The sequence below is a fragment of the Periplaneta americana genome, chromosome 2 (assembly GCF_040183065.1).
Source record: "Periplaneta americana isolate PAMFEO1 chromosome 2, P.americana_PAMFEO1_priV1, whole genome shotgun sequence".
NCBI lineage: Eukaryota > Metazoa > Arthropoda > Insecta > Blattodea > Blattidae > Periplaneta > Periplaneta americana.
The window spans coordinates 199570130-199591822 of NC_091118.1; the positions used below are offsets into that span (position 1 = coordinate 199570130).

The 21693-nt window shown below is 33.5% G+C and overlaps 1 protein-coding gene across 2 annotated transcripts in view; it reads right to left on the minus strand.

The window, feature by feature from the left end:
- Nucleotides 1-21693, minus strand: part of Myo81F (Myosin 81F) — a 337994-nt gene that overhangs the window by 40974 nt on the left and 275327 nt on the right. For both annotated transcript variants that reach the window (XM_069819364.1, XM_069819362.1), the window contains exons 18-25: nucleotides 20426-20633; nucleotides 20177-20331; nucleotides 18947-19171; nucleotides 17370-17504; nucleotides 16711-16940; nucleotides 13928-14123; nucleotides 12368-12532; nucleotides 11983-12130 (exon numbers count right to left, since the gene is read on the minus strand). In XM_069819364.1, the coding sequence (XP_069675465.1) occupies nucleotides 11983-12130; nucleotides 12368-12532; nucleotides 13928-14123; nucleotides 16711-16940; nucleotides 17370-17504; nucleotides 18947-19171; nucleotides 20177-20331; nucleotides 20426-20633 (1462 nt within the window). The remainder of the gene's footprint in view (nucleotides 1-11982; nucleotides 12131-12367; nucleotides 12533-13927; nucleotides 14124-16710; nucleotides 16941-17369; nucleotides 17505-18946; nucleotides 19172-20176; nucleotides 20332-20425; nucleotides 20634-21693) is intronic.

Consider the following 21693-nt stretch of genomic DNA (forward strand, 5'->3'; position numbering starts at 1 on the left):
TTGTTGTTCTCAATAATCCAAGTGAATTGTCGTTGTCGTCTGTGGAGTGCAATAACGAATATTGTGTTGCTGTGTGGAGTGAAATACCCATTGTTGATTGACGGGAGTGTTTAAATTCAGTTATAGAAAGTCGTTACTGTTGTGAATAAAAGCAACATTATTGTGTTGAATTAAAAGTCACAATAAAGTCGATGCAATAGCAACTGTCTATGGAAAATACCTGTTCAACATCTACTTGGAGAATTTAGTGAAGAACAGTTTTCAGAACATGGGCGGGGTGACAGTAGGAAGAAGAATAAATTGCATAAGGTTTTCTGATGATACAGTGTTGTTAGCAGAAAAGGAGATGATACAGCAGATATGTTACCAGACCTAAATGACAGTGTAAGCAGTATGGGATGCAGATAAATGCAAATAAGACGAATAAAATGCACAAGATTTGCTGATGATATGATGCTGTTAGCAGAAAAGGAGACGATACAATGAATATGTTACCAGACCTAAATGGCAGCTGTAAGCAGTATGGGATGAAGATAAATGCAAACAATACGAATAGAGTGCATGAGATTTGCTGATGATATGGCGTTGTTAGCAAAAAAGGAGATCATACAACAGACATGCTACTGGACCTAAATGACAGCTGTAAGCAGTATGGGAGGAAGATAAATTAAAAGAAAACAAAAAACCATTTTTACTGAAACAAAAATAAAGAAGGTAAACATGTGAATTCGAAATGAGACAGTAGAAAAGTTAACAGCTTCAAATACTTGCAGTGTACTGTAAATAATAACATGAGCTGTTGCCAGAAATCAAAAGGAAAATAAAAATAACAAATGAAGCTTTTAATAGAAAAAGGAGCATTTTCTCCGGGTATTTGGAAAAGAACTAAGGAAGAGACTAGTGAAGTGCTTTGTGTGGAGTGTGGCATTGTATGGTTCAGAAGTATGGACATTCCAACGAAGTGAAGAGAAATGACTAGAAGCATTTGAAATGTGGATATGAAGAAGAAAGGAGCATGTGAAATGGACAGAAAATAAGAAATGTAGCTGTTCTAGGAGAGAATGGGTGAAGAAAGAATGATGCTGAAACTGATCAGAAAAAGAAAAAAGAATTGGTTCGATCACTGGCTGAGAAGAAAGTGCCTACTGAAAAATGCACTGGCGGGAATTGTGAATGGAAGAAAAGTTCGGGGCAAAAGAAGATATCTGATGATAGATGACCTTAAGATATATGAATCATATGAGGAGACAAAGAGGAAAGCAGAAAATAGGAAAGATTGGAGAATGCTGGGTTTGCAGTGAAGGATCTGTCTTTGGGCAGAAAACTACAAATGTATAAAAAATATAATGTGTCCGACATAACAACTACCAATAAAAGTCATGTGTATCTCTCAACAGATTTATTGTAGAAGAATTTTTTTCATTTCTATGTCAGCAAGATAGCTTTACAGTTGACTATGGTCATAGGATATTGCTTCAGTCATCTTTATTCTTTAAAAAAAAAAGGGGTCTTTTAAATGGAGTAACTCTAGTACATGGTGCTAACAGTTTTACCTGAACATATGCATGCCACATTTAGAAATTTTTCATCTAGAAATCTAACATCTTCGTCCAGAACTGAATCCGTGTACTTTGGGGCCAGAGGCAAACACGATAACCACTATACTACCGAGGACAATGAGTAGAGTGCTGTCTAAGAACATAAATTAGAAAGCCTCCCTTTGAGTTGGCTGAAATAGTCTTTGGAAAATAACACACACAATGATCACATCAACTCCCAACATAGAAATATTGCTCAAATGACAGGACTTTTACAAGGACTTCTACACAGTATGTTCACGCAGCTAGATTCAACTCTTGAAATGACATATTATATTTTAGACAATCATTGTCTATTTAGTAATAAAAATAAGAGAATATGTCCAAATACTGGTAATCCATTATTCTATAACAAGGACAATGCCTGAAAATTGAGACTCATATAAAATACTTCAACTTCCTGAAAGCAACAATTACCTCGATATAATTCCATAGATTATGAAATTATGAAGATACTAGTAAATTCGAAAGAAAGAGAAAATAGTCGTTTTGTGCAATTGAACGTTATTGTCTTCAAAATTAATAATTAGGTATATTTGATTATGAAAGAAAACTTTTATGAAGACAGTTTAAAACAAAAATTCAGAGTATCGTCTATGTTCATGTAGTCATGCGCCTAAAAAATCACTGTAGAATAAAATTACATTCACAAGATTCCCAATAATAGGGTATCTATGAAGATTACTAAGAACTTTTCCGAAAATCAGTCAATTGTAGAGTAGAGAAATATATAATAATTTATTTAAATGGGTTAAGAGAGAAATAAACACCACTTGAAACAGAAAATGTAACATAATTTTCCAATAAATTATTTTACTGAGTTTAAACATACGATAACTGTATCCTTAAAGGACATCCAGTTCATCTATTCTCATATGAGTGAAAAGTTTAAGAATAATATTTTAACTAGAATTGAAGTACTGGTATATAATTTTATTTATTATATTTCAATTTTAGTGTAGTTGTATAAACTACTGCAAATGTTTAATTCCTATTACCTATGAAAGACTTTAACATAATAAAAAATCGTAGGAAAAAAATTCATTCATTCATATAAAAGCGACACAGAAAAACTCGTTAAGCAAGCTATAATGGATATTAGAAAGAAGAAAATAATAATAATAATAATAATAATAATAATAATAATAATAATAATAATAATAATAATAATAATAATACCGGGAAAAATAAAATGGTAGTAACAGCATCAACAGTGCCAGTAGCAGTAACAGGAGCAGTAACATTAGTAGAAAACAGAAGTGTTAATAATAATTGTTAGGGAAGTAACATAACAGCCTTAGTGACAGTAACACAACATTAAAAAACATGGGCATTCATACGTATATTACACAATAATGTCATTATTTCCTTAATAACTCCCTGTCAACAGTTCCCAACCAGAGCTATACTCTCAAGAATGTTGTCCATGAAAGTGAGACTATTAGAGCACATTGAGAGTTTTTTGTGTTCCATAATCATCTTGAGAGGTCACTAAGCTGCCCTTTCTTTTAAGTGTGTGTTTTGTATTACGTATTTAAAGGTCATTAAACTCTATTACATGTGTTTAATCGTTAAAGTGTTTAGTTACGGTACATAATGATAATATACTCTGCAATGGGTGTTTATGTACAATGAATATGTAAAAACATTGTTGGCTAGAGAAGTAAGACGATTTTGAGATTGTCGTGTGTAGAATGCCATTAAGTGCTAACCTAACCTAATCTAACGGAACCTAAATTCTGGAGAGTGAGGGGTAGTCTAAAGCATAGCTGGATGGAAATCACACAGAAAGAAGTAGAGAATTAGTGGATATGAATGGTATCGCCAAAGTAAATAATTACATACATTTTAATATCTTACGTGAAGCCCACTATACCAGGGGCAGCTTTTGGGGTAGTGCCAGTGTGCCATGGCACCGCCAATGAAAGAAACAAAAAATAATATCCTAAAAAGCAGTTGTAATAGTTTATTTCTACACTTTTATTCGTATTTCATCTGAACGAGCGCGCACACAGATCGGGACGCACTCTTGCAGCGTTTTTCCGAACTTTGGAGCCACTTCTGTGTGGCACTGCTTACGTCCATATAACACTATACAAAAGGCTATCGATTCTAGTTTATATACGTTTCTTATGGCAGATTTTGAGCCGAATTCAGTTTGACTCAGTAGTTAATATTCCGCCCGCTAGAGCACAGTAATGCAGAAATTTCGCTAGATGGCAGGGTTGTTGGAGACGTTAGGAAGGGAACCATCAACCGCAGTGCATCAAAACACAAGTTAAAGTTCCGCGCCAAATGTTAATGCAATGTTGCCAATTCAAAACTAATGCACATAACTTGGATTTGAATGTGTAAAGTATTATCCATTTAACTATATTGAATGCACAGATAGTCATGGTTCTTTTTAGAAAGATAAATATTTTTTTTCATATTATGTAACACTGTTTATTAATGTTATGTAATATTTGTTTTATTTTGCGGCAACTAAATATCGCTACACTGTTGCTATAGTATTGATGCTTTTGTTAACGATACATGAGATCTGTGCAGGACATGAACATGTGTTATTCAGGCCACTGCCTTGGATTCATCAGCCTGTTAAATAAAATGCAAACGTGCTCGTTTATTATTTATATCACTGTTTATCTCGTGTGTTTTTGCCAGTAATTTTATTAGTATTTGACTAACAATACTGTGAAAGTTTTGCATTATCTGTATCTGTAAATTTCGTTATTAGTTTCGGAAATGTTATTGTAATTGTTACTAGATGCATTATTAACTATACACCTAGTAAAATAGCTGGTTTAATTAATGTGTTTTATTTAACATAATGTAAACATGGCCTGCGATTATCAGTTTCACTAGGGTAATTTGCGTAAAACCTTTTTTCATTTTTGGCACCACCACCAGAATGCCTCACCGGCCGCCACTGCACTATACTACTTGTGTAATATTAATTGAAATCTTTCTTACATGAAAGAAAAAAGTTAAATTGATTACATATCATTTCTTCTTCCTTTCTCCCATGCATTAGGATCCTAGACTAGTGTTTGAGAAACATTGCTCCATGTCAGAGTGTGACAAGACAAGAAATGGCAAAAAAGAGACAAATTAAGAAAGGTTAACTGTGTATGTCACATTGATATCCACTACAAGGAATGGTTGATACGTTCTTAGCCCACCACAGATGACAATGGATTAGGGTACATGAACAATTGTCTCTTCAGTCTTGTTATCTTTTCCAATTGTTGACACAAATGTTCAAGTCTGTATACCTATATCATCCTATGCTAGGTAGGTTCTTAGAAGCATTGAATGCTGATCAGAAGCAAGAAATGGTGAAGTGTTACCTTGAGATTATCCAGTGTTTTAAACAAGATAAAACAACATTTTTGAGGAGATGTGTTACTATGGCTGGAAACCTGAGTTCATCATTTCGATCTTGAGATAAGTTTGCCAGGTCTCCCGTATTTTACCTACATTTTCTCTAGTCTCCTGTCTCACATATTTCATACCGGTAATGTTTTTCCCGCATATTTCATAAAATTGTATTTATTTATTTTCATTTAAATGAAGATGAAATGTATGATATACTCTGTAGTATCAGAGAAATTTTGAATTTTAAAATTAATCTTGCTGGTAATGTTTGTGAATGTAAGAACAAAGGAATTAATGCGCAAAATTTGGGGGAAAAAAAGTGTGTTGTCATTTTAGCTTGTACTTAAAAATATTTAATTAATTCCACTGTAAAGTTTCTGAATAAATATAAAGCAAGTGGTAATTATTAATAGTGTTTTTGGCATAATTTCCAAAATCTCCCTTATTTTCAGTTTGAAAACCTGGCAACCCTACCTTGATACAAGAAATCAATCAAAATACGAGGCGCATCCAGAAAGTAAGTTTCCCTATTTAAAAAAAAAAAAGAACACACACTTTCAGGAAAACATTTATTGGCAACAGGTACAGCAATGATTCAGCTATTTTTCAACATAGCCACCATCAGAATTGAGACACTTGTCGTATCGTAGGATCAACTTTTGTATCCCTCTGTCGTAGAACTCTGCCACCTGTGAATTGAACCAGCGTATGACAGACGTCTTCAGCTCTTCGTCATTGCCAAAACGCTCACTGGAGGACAGGAATTTCTTGAGGTGCAAGAAAACGTGAAAATCGCTGGGAGCAAGATCAGGACTGTAGGGTGGATGATCAAACAACCCCAGCCAAATTCCGTCAAAACAGCTGCTGTGCGCCGAGCCGTATGTGGACGAGCATTGTCATGGAGGAGCACAACACCTGCAGTAAGCATTCCACGCCTCTTGTTTTGAATGGCACATCGCAATTTTCCCAGTGTTTCACAGTAACGGTCAGCGTTCACTGTTTCACCTCTTGGAAGGAAGTCAATGAGCAAAATGCCCTTCCTGTCCCAGAACACCGTGCACATCACTTTCTGTACCGACAGCATCTGTTTGAATTTCGTCCTGACCGGAGATCCACTATGCCGCCAATGCATTGACTGCTGCTTGGTTTCCGGGGTGAAGTGCGAAATCCAAGTCTCATCACCCGTGACGATCCTGTCGAGGAACTCGTCGCCGTCATCGTGATGCCGTTGCAGAAATGTCAGTGCTGCTCCTAAACATTGAATTTTGTGTTTGGGTGTCAGGTTTTTTGGCACCCACCTGGCACACACTTTTTTGAACAGCAGGTGCTTAGTGACAATCTCATGCAACAAGGATCGCGATATCTGCGGAAAATGGCTGCTCAGCTCCATAATCATGAAGCAACGGTTCTCCATGGTGCACTGCTGCACCAGCTCAACACGATCATCATTGATGAGGGACGGTCGCCCACTGCGCTCTTCATCATGGACACTTTGATGACCTTCGGAAAACTGTCTACACCAGCGACGCACCATCTGCTTACTCATGATGTTCGGCCCATAGACCTGACAGAGCTGCCGATGAATTTCAATTGGCGCAATGCTTTGTGCATTAAAGAACTTTATCACCAACCGAACCTCGCAGGCGGCGGGAGAAGGAATAAGAGCTTCCATTTCGGACACTGCTGCCATGCTACTGGCACCAGGCGGGACCTGTCCGGCTGGCATATGATTGATACATCATAGATCTGTTACACATGCACAATTGACACGGCTAATTACGTTTACTTTCAAGGGGAAAAAATCGGGAAACTTACTTTCTGGATGCGCCTCGTACTAGAGACATCTCTCATTTCCTATCCCAAAAATATTTTTAATGTAGAAATTATCTGAAAGTTGAGCTTCAGTTTTTTTTTTCGACTGTGAAAGGAATTATTGTAGTTTATTTTCAGGAACATGGTGTCGCTATCAATGCTGAATTTTATTCTAATTATCTAAGGCCACTATGAGAATTACTGAGGCTCAAGAAACGAAGGAAGCTGGACAAAGGAATCATCTTTTAACAAAGTGTTTGTAATTCAAGTGACATTGTGTTATTTATTTTCAAACCTCAAGGAGGATTTGAAAAGAAGTTCGAGTGTAATAATTATGATTGTGAGGGTAGCAATAAATGACTGGTTCCAGTAAAGGAAAACTTCCGCAAATTAGAGGAGTGTGATAAAAACCTCGATTGTGTTAACAAATGTATTGAGTTAAAAGACAATTAAATTAAAAAATACGTGGATATTAAAAAAATTGTCATATTTTCTGTGGTCAGCAAAAACTTATCAACTCTCTCTCCGCTACCATATAATCTGAAAGGTCACAGAACAGGGCCCAAGAGTGCATGCATCCAGGTTTAAGCAGGAACAACATCCAACACACTCTTTGCTGTAATACACAAAATAAGAAATAATCTGATTATAACAAAGCAGGGTTATGGTCAACACAGTACAGTGCCATTTTTAAGCTTTGAAACAGAGACTGATTCTTCTCAACTGGTTTCCATTTAATCAATAACCATTCTCAATCTGCACACCTCAGAATAGTATGTCAGCAGGATACCTACACAAATGACTATGAACATAGACTCTAGCTTCAGTCATCTTTATTCTTAAACATAGGGATCTTCTAATTAATGCTGTAAATTCAGAACATGATGCTAGCAATACAAAATTGCCGATGCTGGAACGAATTTTTACAAAATTTCTTGGTATGGCTAGATGAACATTTAAAATGGTCCGTACACCTTCAGGAACTAGGGAAGAAATTAAGTAAAATTTGCTTCGCCTTGCTATTACTAATAAGAGCATCATCTATTGAATCTGCTCGCACATTGTACTTTGCATACTTTCACTCTATCTTAACGTATGGTATAATCTTTTGGGGTAATTCACCTAATGCAATCCAAATATTTAAACTACAAAAGAGAGCAATTAGAGCCATAGTTCAAGTGCCTCAAACTACCAGCTGCAGACCATTCTTAAAAAAATTACACATCTTACCATTATCCTGTATTTATATTTATGAAACCTTACATTTTATCAAATATAATTTGCATAACTTTCCTACAAATTCAGACTCACATCAGTACAATACAAGAAATAAAGATAATATTTTTATTGAAAGTTTTAACACAACTCTATATAAAAACAGTTCCATTCATGCTGGTCTTCTTATGTACAATAGCCTATCAAATTATCTTAAAGAAATATCTGCACATCAGAAATTTAAGAAAGCTCTTTATAAAATTTTAATCAAAAACTGCTTTTACAGTATGAACGAATTTATTGAAAATTCGTCATAACTGAATAGAGAAAGAACGCCTTATTTCAAAAAATTTTACTTCCTCTTTTCCAGATCCTGACTTCGAGAAGGATGTCTTCTCATGAAGGACGTGATGGTTGAAATTGACTCCTGACTTCAAGACATACTACAAACGGGACTTATAGCCGAAATCGACGACCTGTAGTTTTCTTCAATCAAGTTCCAAGTTTTGTATATTTGTATTTGTGTTGCATTTCATTATAGTTATTACTCGTATGTACATTATGTAATTAATTATTAGTTTGTAAACATGACATGTCCCATATCATGTATATGATCAGTGGATGCAATAAATGATTATGATTATGATTATGATTATTTATAGGAACTGACCCGAGCACGAGCTTGCTTAGATGGGTGTGTGCTATTTTACTGTATATTCATTTTGTATTACAGTACGACACTATGTAGCAATAAATGCAATACAATGTTTGGGGAAGATTTATCAACACGATAAAAAATATAGCCTGCTCACTCTCTCAAAGCCACGACATGCGATTTTTTAAATGTCCAAAAATTTAAATAACAATGTACCAGTACATAACTACAATCTTCATACTTCAAGGGAACTGAAAAACAATATCAGGAGAGAAATTTCTCTTAAAAGTCCTCAGGAATTCCTGTGTGTAAATTCCAACTTCTTAAGGAAGTGTCAGTTATTGGCTGCTACGAAATGGCTGGGTGCTGCTGCTAATATATTATTAAAAATCCAACCTTGCCTGCCTACCGCAAGTTTTAACATCACGTGTAGCAAGCACAGCATGTGGTGCTGTCAGTATATTAGCTCGTTGTGGTACTTAAAAATGACACTGTATTAAGAATCAGCATAAAGAATTTAACAAGAACCACCACAGGTTTGGTTACATAAAAGGACGAAAGAATTTGAGTAAATGAAAAGAAGAAAATGCCAACTAAGTATGAGAAATCACTATGTACATTTTTATGAAAACATTCAATATACACTTTTTTGCAGAAGAAAAGAATCTTAATAACAGAAAAGCAAGATGGCAACAATATATTAAAAATAAGTATAAAGTATGCAAGAAAGTTATTATTATAGTTAAGGTAATATAGCATTAATAAATTGCCGAAGCATAAATGGATATTACTTTTGGTAAGCAGTGCAGGATGCTAATCAAGCACTATAATCTAAACTCTAAAGGCTGAAATAATTACAACTAGTCCTAAAATCTGCATCAATTGCAGCCATTTTCTAACTATTATAAAAAGTAAATATCATTCTTATGATTTGTATTTCAAATTTTAAATACAATTTTGATTTAAATTAGATTTAACCATTGAATTACAAGAATGCTCAATAAATTAACAATTTTACTTCATTCCTTAAAGTTAAAAGTTGTTTAAAATTCACTTAGCATGAGACAATAATCAGATAGTCTTTCAGCCACTATGTTTGATATTAATTAAGTCTGAGAAGTTTATATAAATTATAAAATATTAGAAGTTTATATTGAAATATTTAACTGATATATCATCAAAAAAGATAGTAATTTGAATAATAATTTGATTTTCAATTAAATATTATTAAGAAATCAATATTTAATATTATACATTTACGTTATGCATTCCAATTTAAGCTTAAAGCATAGGCGCCGACTTTAGGGGATGTAAGAAACTTTCTGCCCCCCTCAACTTATAAAGCCAGGGGCGTCATTCCCTCAACAAAATTAATAGTGGGACCTCATCCCTCCAAATAATTTAAGAAAGATTTCTTAAGTAAATAAAAATAATTAATTTCTTTGAAAGATGAACAAGAACATATGCGAAAAATGGTTATTTCAAATCTGTAGAGGGGTGGTCAGCTGTTGCAACGACCATGTTAGTGACGCAATTCACAATGCCCTCTCCTTTTCTCTACTTCTGCATTTGAGATCGGTGAATCCTCACACATGATATAACCGTGACTCCACTTTTTTGTCTATGATCTACATTTTTTCAGTCCAATTAAAATCTGTCAACTATTGCAATCTAACAGTAACGACCATAAGTATTACCAAGCATAAATAATACGGAGTTAATAGTTCAAATTAACAGTGTATTCGATTGTATTTTTGCGTGATATTAGTCAACAAATTATTATTAATGTTCAACTTTTCGTAAAGAATTAAATTTCTTACGAAATTCAAAGGTAACCTTTACCAACATTAAATTTTGGTGATTGTTTCTTGTGATGATCGTCGTTGCTAGTTTGTGCTAGTTAAGTGATCAGTGATTGTGATAGATAATGGATAAATTCTTAATAAAGAAAACTGTCAAAAGTAATATGATGATAGACTAATGGATCGGAGAAAAATTCTCTCCGGCGCCAGGTTTTGAACCCGGGTTTTCAGCTCTACGCACTGATGCTTTATCCACTAAGCCACACCGGATTCAACCCCGGCATTGGACAGAATCGTCTCAGATTAAGTTCCAACTCTTGGGTTCCCTCTAGTGGCCGCCCTCTGCACTACGTCATAGATGTCTATGAACATAGGACCGAAGTCCACACATGTGCTGAGGTGCACTCGTTGTGAGTGACTAGTTGGCCGGGATCCGACGGAATAAGCGCCATCTTAAATCACGAAGTGATTTACGCATATCATATATTATTTTAATGTACCGAAGTACATATGATATTTCCATGCAGATATTCTGCGTCATCATACGATGAAAGAGTAATGGAACGGAGAAAAATTCTCTCCAGCGCCGGGATTTGAACCCGGGTTTTCAGCTCTACGTGCTGATGCTTTATCCACTAAGCCACACTGGATTCCACCCTGGCGTCAGACAGAATCGTGCAGAGGGCGACCACTAGAGGGAACCCGAGAGTTGGAACTTAATCTGAGACGATTCTGTCCGACGCCAGGGTGGAATCCAGTGTGGCTTAGTGGATAAAGCATCAGCACGTAGAGCTGAAAACCCGGGTTCAAATCCCGGTGCCGGAGAGAATTTTTCTCCGTTCCATTACTCTTTCATCGTATGATGACGCAGAATATCTGCATGGAAATATCATATGTACTTCGGTACATTAAAATAATATATGTCAAAAGTAAGCTTAACGAACGGGAACAGAATAATTAATTGGGTTGTACTAGTGTCAGTGAAACTAATATCTCATGTTCATCATCGTTGCAAGGATCAATGAAGGGTGAGTAAAACAGTTAAAGGAAAAAGGTAGTGCATAAGGGCCATAGTTTTCAACCATCTTGAGTTAAGCAATTTCCATGGATATTATATAAAAAGCCAGATGTTGTTTTCTGTGTGATATGTAATAAGGAAATTTTTGAGAAACAGCAATTAAAGTTTTCTCGGACTTCGTGCAGAGTCCTGCTCCCCCCCCCCCCCCCCAATATTTCAAAGAGGTCGGCGCCTATGGATATAAGTAATAAAACATGTCACAATGATATAATAATTTGCACTACCAACTGGAATTTGATACGAATTACAGTATGATTATCTTCGGGAATATAGTAATAAAATGGTTTAATAAAATCTGTGTGATTCTACTAAATTACGTAATATAGGATTCTACAATTATTTAAATGTTATTTTAAGAGTATACTTAAAACTTAGATTACCTAAAAATAGTACCGGTATTAATAGTTTATATAAAACTGTACTGCACAGTTGTGTGTTACTCACCATATGACCAGTAACCACGGTAAGTTACTTGGAACATAGTTGTTCCATATAGAGGATACTGCATCACACATGAGAGGTACAGAACTTTGGCAGTCAGTTCAGATCGACCAGCGCCATACTGCCGATGTGCCTGTGCAATTATAGGTACCTGCAAGTGTGAACATCAGTATGAAGTATAGTATAGTATATTATACTCTCAGGACTCAGGAGAATAAATTAATTTACCTTACACATAACATTTTTCATGTAATAATGCAGTATGAAAATTTCATTGGAAAGAAAAAAATTGAGTATCTTATGCATGAAATGACTACAATTTATATAAACTGATAAAAATTTCTGTTCAAACAGAGTTTCCTTTACACATATATTAATGTTTACATACCCACTGTTCTTCAGTGCGAGACCGAGAAATTCGCTGAGGTAGGTAAGTGTCCACGTCAGAATAGTACTCCAGTCGATTACTGTCCTTGGGCTCCCCGAGGGCTACTTGTGCTTGTAAGCCAGCAAGTTGGAGTGCCACTTTCTCATTCACAGGAAAATCGTCACACTGTTAACAGATAATACATATCAAATAATTACACAAGTTGCTTTACTATGTTTATTGAAAAAAAGAGGCAGGAAAGAAAGACAGAAAGAGTCACAAGAAAGGAAAGAAAGTAAGAAATAAAACAAAGGAAGAAAAAGCAAGAAAAGTATGAAAAAAATAGAAGTAAAAAAGAACAGAAACGAAGAAAATTAATGCTAAAACAGAACTCCATTTATCCGAATACCAAATATCAGGATCATCAATTATCCAAGAAATTTAGAAATTATTTATTCAGTGACAAAACTATTTCTCTTTACTCCAAACGTCTGTGTAATATGTTGTTGTTGTTTTCTAATGCCAGGCGTTTGACAATAAAGTCATTTGACCTCTTGCACTTCATAATTTTTCAAAGATATTGTCATGGTCAGCCACTGAAGCACAGATTTTGAAGTGTTCTGGACCCATTTCTTGATTTGAGTTGCACAATGGACAGTTAGGGGACTGATATATTCCAATTCTATGCAGATGCTTGGCCAAACAGTAGTAATATGTAATATGTTGTATGACGTACTCACGTATGTAGAGTTTCTTTTTAATGTTTCATTGTATGTACAGTAATTTAAGAAATACGGATACTTTTTGTGTCAAAAAATATTTGTAACTTTTATAATTTTTTAATACTTCTTGTGTTTAAATATTTGTAAATTCTTTCTCTTTTAAAATACTTTTTTTAAAATTATTTATAACTTCTGTTCTTTTAAAAATACTTTTTGTGCTTAAATATTTGTACTTTTGGGCTTTTACGATTTTTTTAATATTTGCAACTTTTTTCCATTTAAAAATATTTGTTGTGTTTAAATATTTGTAACATTTGTTCTCTTAGTACATACAATATTGAACTGTCACAATAACATGTTGCTAGAGTGATTTACACTTCTGACAAGATCATGTGGATTTCTCATATCCGAATCATATCAATCCCCAATTACTGGTGATCACCGTTGCACTACTTATTTGCGTCAACGCCTAAGTATTGCTATTCAACACGGAAATGCAATGAGCGTTTTGGGTACTCTTCTGGAGTCCAGCCCTTTGGACGAACTTTTTCTCCTGTAAAATTTTTTATCTCTATGTAAATGTTTATATTTAGTGTTTATATATGTGTAATTATGCAAATCTGACTTTCAGGTAATAGCTCCCTGTAAAGCAGGTTTGAATAATTTCAAGGAAAAATTGTTCCGGGGTCGGGTATTGATCCCGGAACAATTTTTTCCTTGAAATTATTCAATCCCCAATTAGTTCGGATAACTGGAGTTTCACTGTACAATTAAAAAGTAAGAAAAGAAAGTATATATTTTTGCATTAATACAAAATTCCACAAGTCTTTTGTACGCTTAGATTGTATTCAGTACTTACCTTAACAACATTGTACACCGCCTGTGCATACAGCATGTTCACTTCCACTGGATCCTGAGATAACTCGCGTGTTGTCCTGAACAGACGTCTTTTGAAAACGAACCTGTTCTCACCACTACCCAAAGTTGCACTGTTGCCTCGACGACTCAACGTTGAAAATGCTGACGTGGTTGTTGTACCCAATTTACATTGCTTCCTGTTGATAAATTCATAATAAAATTCCGGAAATAATTTAGAAACCCAATTCTTAATATTACATACCGAATTTACTGGCCAATAAAATGCACTTTTTTCTTTTAAAGTTTATCTAAAAACGAGACAAGTTTTATACACCAAAATCTGAAATTGTGGTCAGTTGAAGTATGATTTTATGAAATGTGTATGGTATGATTCTGAAATCATTCTTCGTAAGAAAGATTAGTATATCTTATTCACCTATGCATCTTACAGGTCAGCAAATATGGTAATTTGCTGATTTCTAACTATAATATTCACTTTTAACATTTTTTTAGTACTGTAAAATAAATTTGTCATTTCGTACTAAAAGTAAATCAAAAATTTTAATAACAAAAAAAGTTTTCTGTGTAGGACTCTAATTTCGGGCAATGAAAATATGAATTATAATTTAAGTTACTAAAAGATAATACTTCGAAAATTTATCATATTCTCTTTGAAAGAAGAACTATAGAGGCAATTTACATCGTCTGTGAAATGATGTAGGCAATTTCAAATTGTCTTTAGGCTAATGAAGACAATTTTACATTGTTCATATAATGATTACAATTTTAAGTGGTGGGCCTAGTCAAAATTATGCGTAAGACTACTTTTTAAATTGACAATATAAACTTTGTTAGAAGTGAAATATTTCGTTCCAACTTATACATTAGTCCTTCCAAGGTGTCCAGTCAACTGAATTTAGCCAGTTCTAAAGATCTTCAACAAATAGAAATCGATTTTCTATCCCTCCTCCTCCACTTTCGCATCCTTTCTTTTTTTACTGGATCTGGATGAGGATATATTCAACCTTCGAAATGCTGTGTTTACTTATACTGTTTCATAAGTAGTATAAAAATAAATGGATTCAAGATGTTAATGGACTGTTCTGAGCAAGAATTCTAATATAGTAAACTTGAATTATAAATCAAGAGAGAGATCACTGGGCCACCTCATGAAAAAATGGCAAGAGAATTTTGGTGGACTGTAACTGTCCTTTCAAGACTATAACCTGTCAATATTATTATTATTATTATTATTATTATTATTATTATTATTATTATTATTATTATTATTATTATTATGATTATTATTATTATTATTATTATTATTATTATCATCATCATTGTGATGATGATGATGATGATTATGATGATTATTATTATTATGATTATTATTATTATTATTATTATTATTATGATGATGATGATTATTATTATTATTATTATTATTATTATTATTATTATTATTATTATTATTATTATTATTTCATAATTGAAGAGTCCACTACAAGAATGATGGATGTCATTTGGAATACATTTTTCAGGAGAAGCAATTGAAAGTTTGAAATGCTTAGAGCTCAAAGCTTAACTGTGATTTTCCGATCATTACTGGACAATGACTATCAGTGTTAATGCCATATAACTCTCTATGCACATTCTATATGTCTTAAGCTATGCATTGACAGTCTTGATTTATTTTCGACAAGAAAGTGACATCCATCATTCTTGAAGTGGACTCTTCAATTGTAAAAAGTCCTAATTAAATTTTCTCTCATTATTTCAACTTCCAAGCCTCTTGTTTAATGTAATGTAACCAGACGTTACGTTATGAATGGGACACTCCCGTTTTTTGACCTTTCGTCCTGGTGTCCTGACAGTTCTTATTGGGATGACCAATTAAAAATGTAAAAAAGACCGATTTTCGGTTTTTAGACATTGAAAATTAAAAAAAATTCTTGGAGCTATATTGTAATACCTTATGCAATTATTATTTTAACATAATGATTATAGAAGCACTTGCTTGCAAGATAACTATAACCACTGCTAAGACACAAGGTTATGGGTGATCAAGGCATTTTCTCCTTTCAACAAAAATTGTCATTCAGAAACACTGCTAAAACTGTAGAATTATTTCATTTATCCCTGTCTAGAATCAATAGTCCTGTAGAAAGTGTTTTTGTCCAAGTGAACAAAGAATGGACAACAGGGAAAACACAATTAAAGGTTGACATATTGAAGGCAATGTTAATTACCGAAGTTAATTTTAAATACAAATGCCTTGACTTCTTTAGTTTCTGGAAGGAGAATAAGAAACTTCTTATGAAAATTCATTCATCAGAAAAAAATATTGTTATTAGTATTGTAAAGTAACTTTGTATTTTATATCATGAGCAATATAATTTTGTAATTTTTTTTCTGTTTTCATAATTTTGTTACATATAGGGAAGATTGGAGAATGCTGAGTTTGCAGTGAGAGACTTCTCCTTGGGCATAAAACTATGAATGAATGAAATGAATAGGCCTATGATAAATCTTCAAAACTTAATGCCTAAATCGTTTTTGTATTATTTTAAAATTAAAGAATTAAAGTTCTATTTCCGATGCTGAATGTTGTACGATTAAAAGAGGGAGTTTTCCACGAAGCTATAAGTTAGTGTTAGTAAGTGTCCTGTTTAGAGCTTCAGAAATTCTGGTCACATTATTTAATGCTGTGAAACTTCGAGTAGCATTTTTAAGGTATGCCAAAATACTTGGTCATATAATCTGTTTTTCTTCATCAATACTAACATTTCCCACGCAGCAATGACGTCATAGAGGTAGTCATGAGCCCGGACATGTTCTTCGCCATCTGGACGACTCTGGTAAATAGCCCAGCCTTCTAGATTGCGAAGACCAAGTTTTTCGGCCAGTTTGCTAGAAGCATCAGCAGCTGTGTCCGTTGGATGAACATCTATTGCTTTGGTGCGCCCATCAAGGAAGAAAAACCTGCACACAATTGTACCCAAACGCCGCATTGCCTGCAAGCAAATTTACAGTCTAGGATAGAAACATTTTGTTATAATAGTACTTCTCGAAAAAAACTTGTAATTGCTACACTGGTATTTTTGTTTTAAAGGTGATCACTGTAAATGAATCTTTTTTTTTTTAATAAAAATGTAGAGTTAAGTTTCATTGAACTGATTTCTTTAACCCAGTGTTACTATAATACGGTAATGTACAACAAAATCACATTCAAATGATGATTTCTTTTTTATTGTTCTTTAATTTATTTAAGTGTTGCAAGATTAATAAGAATTATTAATAATGATATTTATTATAATGATAGTACATTTTTGTTGATATAATTATTTATCTTGTTTTATACAAACTTTTTGATGGAAGTCAAATTATTTGTTATGTCTGCAGTCCCTGTAAAAAGTGGAGTTACATAATTCATTCTCTCTTACCGCAATTTCCACAGTGGAAGGAGGATACTGTCTGCATGACACTTTGGTATTCTTGCAGTTGTCTGCACACCACTGCACATACTGTCGTAACTTTCCTTCCAATTGCAGACTCTTCCGTAGAAAGCAAACGAAATACTGGAGGAAAAAAATTAAATCATAAAAAAGTGTTGCAGTTAAATAATAGTAACCTTATTTTACTGAAGGAGTTCATTTAAGCACTTCCTTTGAGGATAAGCATAATGTGGCTGAACATGAAAATAACTTGAAATGAAGTCGATTTTGAGGTTAAGTTTATTTAAACTTTTTTTATTATTATTTTTAGGCTATGCATTCGTCTCTTAAATGGATTCCAATGTAATTAAACATTCTGTATGTATCTTTATTTGTTCTGTAACAATACTATATTACTTATAGAAGAATATTGTATTAGTTATAGACAAAATTAATCGATTAAAGACTGCAACATTTGAATACCAGCGGGCAAAAAGGTTTTAACATGAAAATTATAAATTTTATAGGAGAGGAAAAATTAATTTTCCACTAGGATCTTCTTTGAAAATGTTTTCTATTTTTCCTTTGCATTCCATAGTCATGTAGCCTATAACAAATGCTGAATTGAAAAAACATGAAAAAGTGCTTCATTTTCTAAAATTAACAAAACACTATGTTTTCTTGTGCATAAAAGGGTTGCAATAGTTTCTTCCACTGTAAGTTACAACCTTTTGACTGTTTTATGAAGTTTCTACATAATACTCCGAAAGTACCAATACAAAATATTACTATAATTAACGAAATTAATTAATTAGGTACTTCTGAACACTAAAACTGAATGCTGTATTTTGTTATTTTATTCGTTTTAACACAGCAAAAATCATCTAATCTCTTTTCAAGTTTTTCATAAAACTTCCTGCATTTTTTTTTTTAAATGTATTGGCACATAGTAATGAGATCCCATTTCTTTTCCATGAATAGTACACTCTGTTCCTTATCTAACAGCCAAGGCAGATTATACAAACTTACAACAACTGGTGCAATTAGTGTTACTGTGGTTCTCTCTGGAGAAAGTTTGACCAAGTTTCGTGAATGCCATGGCTATAAGATATTGTACTGTTTCGACAACGTAAAACTGTAGGCGAATCTGACGTCATTTTGAACTACATATAATCTGCCAATTTAAATTGTATAAAATTATTCCCAAATATTTGCAAAAGTTAAAAGAAAAGATTAAATATGGTAAGTCTCTAGATGGTGGTAGAGGAAAGCATGAAAACTGTCCGAATAAATAAAAGTTGATCGTAGGAATACCATAAAGAGACATGTAATCCGAGCAAAATGGTTTTAACATGCAAATTCTAGATTTTACAGGAAAGGGAGCAATTCAATAATTCTGCTAGAATTTTATTTGAAAATGTTTTCTATTTTTACTTTGCATTCCATAGTATATGTATAACTTTATGTTTAACTGAAAAAAAAAGTTCTTCAGTTTATAAAATGAATAAAATGATTTGTTTTCCATTACAAAAAAGTTGTAACAGTTGCTTACATTGTAAGTTAGTAATAGTAACTCCAGTTCATACCTTGTACAGGAGCTTGCTGGGCTGAAAGGCTACAATACAGAGGCACAGAAGAAGCCAGACTCTCTCGGTAGACTCTGGGTTGGGATTGTTTGTCGCCTGACGCATGCATTGAACAAAAATCTCATCTCGCAGCTCCTCACGTTCAATGCCATAACCAACAATGCTTTGGATTGTCTGCAGCTCTGATTCAGCTTTCAATTCTCCCCTCATATATTTACACAAATCCTGTCAACAAACCAAGTTCATCCCATAGTGTCTTTTTACAAAGAAACAAATACAATACTGGTAAAACTTCTTTTATACATTTTCTTCTAAAGTAACGGCAAAAATTTTCTACATTTTCCATGTTAATTTATTTTGGTTATATGTTTTTCGCACTTTTACGACTGTATTCGAAACCCCCGAAAATACAAAACATCATTTATCTGTCTAAATCAATTTTGTTAGAAATTAGGTTTCCTGTGAAAATGAAACAATGTGAAAATACGGCACTGTTCATTGTTAAGATGAGATCCACTTTGAACTTCTTAAAAATTAGAAGTTTACCTCCAACAATCCTGTGTCTTGTTACTGCTTTAGAAACAGTGAATCATTTTGTAACACATCATGATGTAACTGAACAAATTATGGAACAGGTATCACAATTCAAGGGCATAGTTTATTCCTTAGGAGCGAATAGTCCAAAATAACTGACTTTTTCTAAAACTCTCACATATTATTAAATGAAGAGCACACTGGAAGAACAAGGTAAGTCAATTTCGTAAAATTTTCTGGATTGGAATTTGAACTGTAATGTATAGTCAGCTTTGGCTCTAAGCAGCCAAGATTTTCCACATTCTTCAAGAATATGTGCTATAAAGTCGGGTACTATATTACAGGCTCAAAGATGATTAAATGTGATGTTCTAAATTTCTGATACAAAAATTTTACTGAACTGATTTAACTCATTCTCCCCATGCAGTCTTCGAATGCTATTTCAGATGTTATTAAAAGTAATTTCAATTATGCGCTTTTCTCACTTAAATTATGTGTTTTTTTTTCTTCAGAACCCATAAAAACGTATAAATGAAGTTTTATTGTAATTACAGGTTAAGTGCTTTGTTGCAAGATAGTTTTATTTTTTATTATTATTTCTTTTCATTTTTATTATGGTAGAAAGTATATAATCTTAGCATACATATCATTGGATATGACCAGTGGTTTTTGAGCTGAATTAAATACATTACTTACCCTGAATATGGAGCATGCCACATTCACATTGTCCGGGTCATACATGTGAATGTGTGAATTAGGAATTGTGGAGCCCCTGTAGTAGGTCACCATCTCGTATTTAGGCATAATTTCTGTGGACTTACTCTTCCTAGTAAGAGTTGCCATGATCGTACCTGACAGATACAAAATTCACTTTTAATACAAGAATCAACATTACATGACAAATATGTGAGGAATTGATTTTATTTGTAGAAGAAAATGGCTGACCTTCTGGCGACCTTTCATGAGAATTGAAGTAATTGTGCGCAAACTCAACAATGTCATGGTAAGTGTCATCCAATGCAGCGGCAGCAGCTTCCTTGTCTTGCAGCTCCTCCAGTTCCTGTAACTTTTTCTCCACACGGTACTTGCGTCTTTGTTCTCGTTCTGGTTCGTCATGGCCATTGTACCGCCAAGAATAGGATGATTGAATTCCCTGTAAAGTAATCAGTAAAATTAGTTTTACTACTTTAAGTTTTTTCTTGTAAAGAGATGGGAAATTAAAAGACTTAATTTATGACAAAAGAGGAACCAAATTAATGTAACAAAATAAAAAATTAAATGCACGCAAAAACAAAAGGTTTAAAAGGCTTATTTCATCACAAAAGAGGAAGGAAATTATACAACAAAATCCAAAATTAAGTGCGCGCAAAAACAAAAGGTTTAAAAGGCTTATTTCATAACAAAAGAGGAAGAAAATTACGGTATACACCAAAATCCAAAATTAAGTGCAAGCAAAAACAAAAGGTTTAAAGGTTTAAAAGGCTTATTTCATGACAAAAGAGAGAGAAAATTATACAACAAAATCCAAAATTAAGTGCACGCAAAAACAAAGCTTTAAAAGGCTTATTTCATGACAAAAGAGGAAGGAAATTAGACAACAACATCCAAAATTAAGTGCACGCAAAAACAGAAGGTTTAAAAGGCTTATTTCATGACAAAAGAGGAAGGAAATTATACAACAACATCCAAAATTAAGTGCACGCAAAAACAAAAGGTTTAAAAGGCTTATTTCATGACAAAAGAGGAAGGAAATTATACAACAACATCCAAAATTAAGTGCACGCAAAAACAAAAGGTTTAAAAGGTTTATTTCATGACAAAAGATGAAGAAAATTATATAACAAAGTTCAAAATTAAATGCAAGCAAAGCCAAATAATTTGTAAAATCTATACAAGTGCACAAGTAAATAACAAAATAGATTAAGCAAGCATTTACAACATGACAGAAGAAAAGTGACACAACCTCATCCCAATGGATGATATAATTTCTACTTTCCTAATGAGAATCGCATTCAGATTCCATGGATTTGCAGTGGAAACGCTGCAACTTGACCAGCAATGAAGAATTTTAAGACATATTTTATTTCCCTTATATTTTCAGTTCAAATCTGTTAGATGGTCCATCATGACCTAGCAAAGTCAGAGACTTCCTCGTGAGGTAGAGATAATCAAGTGATATTGGAGAATCGGTGGAATTATGATCAAATAAAACA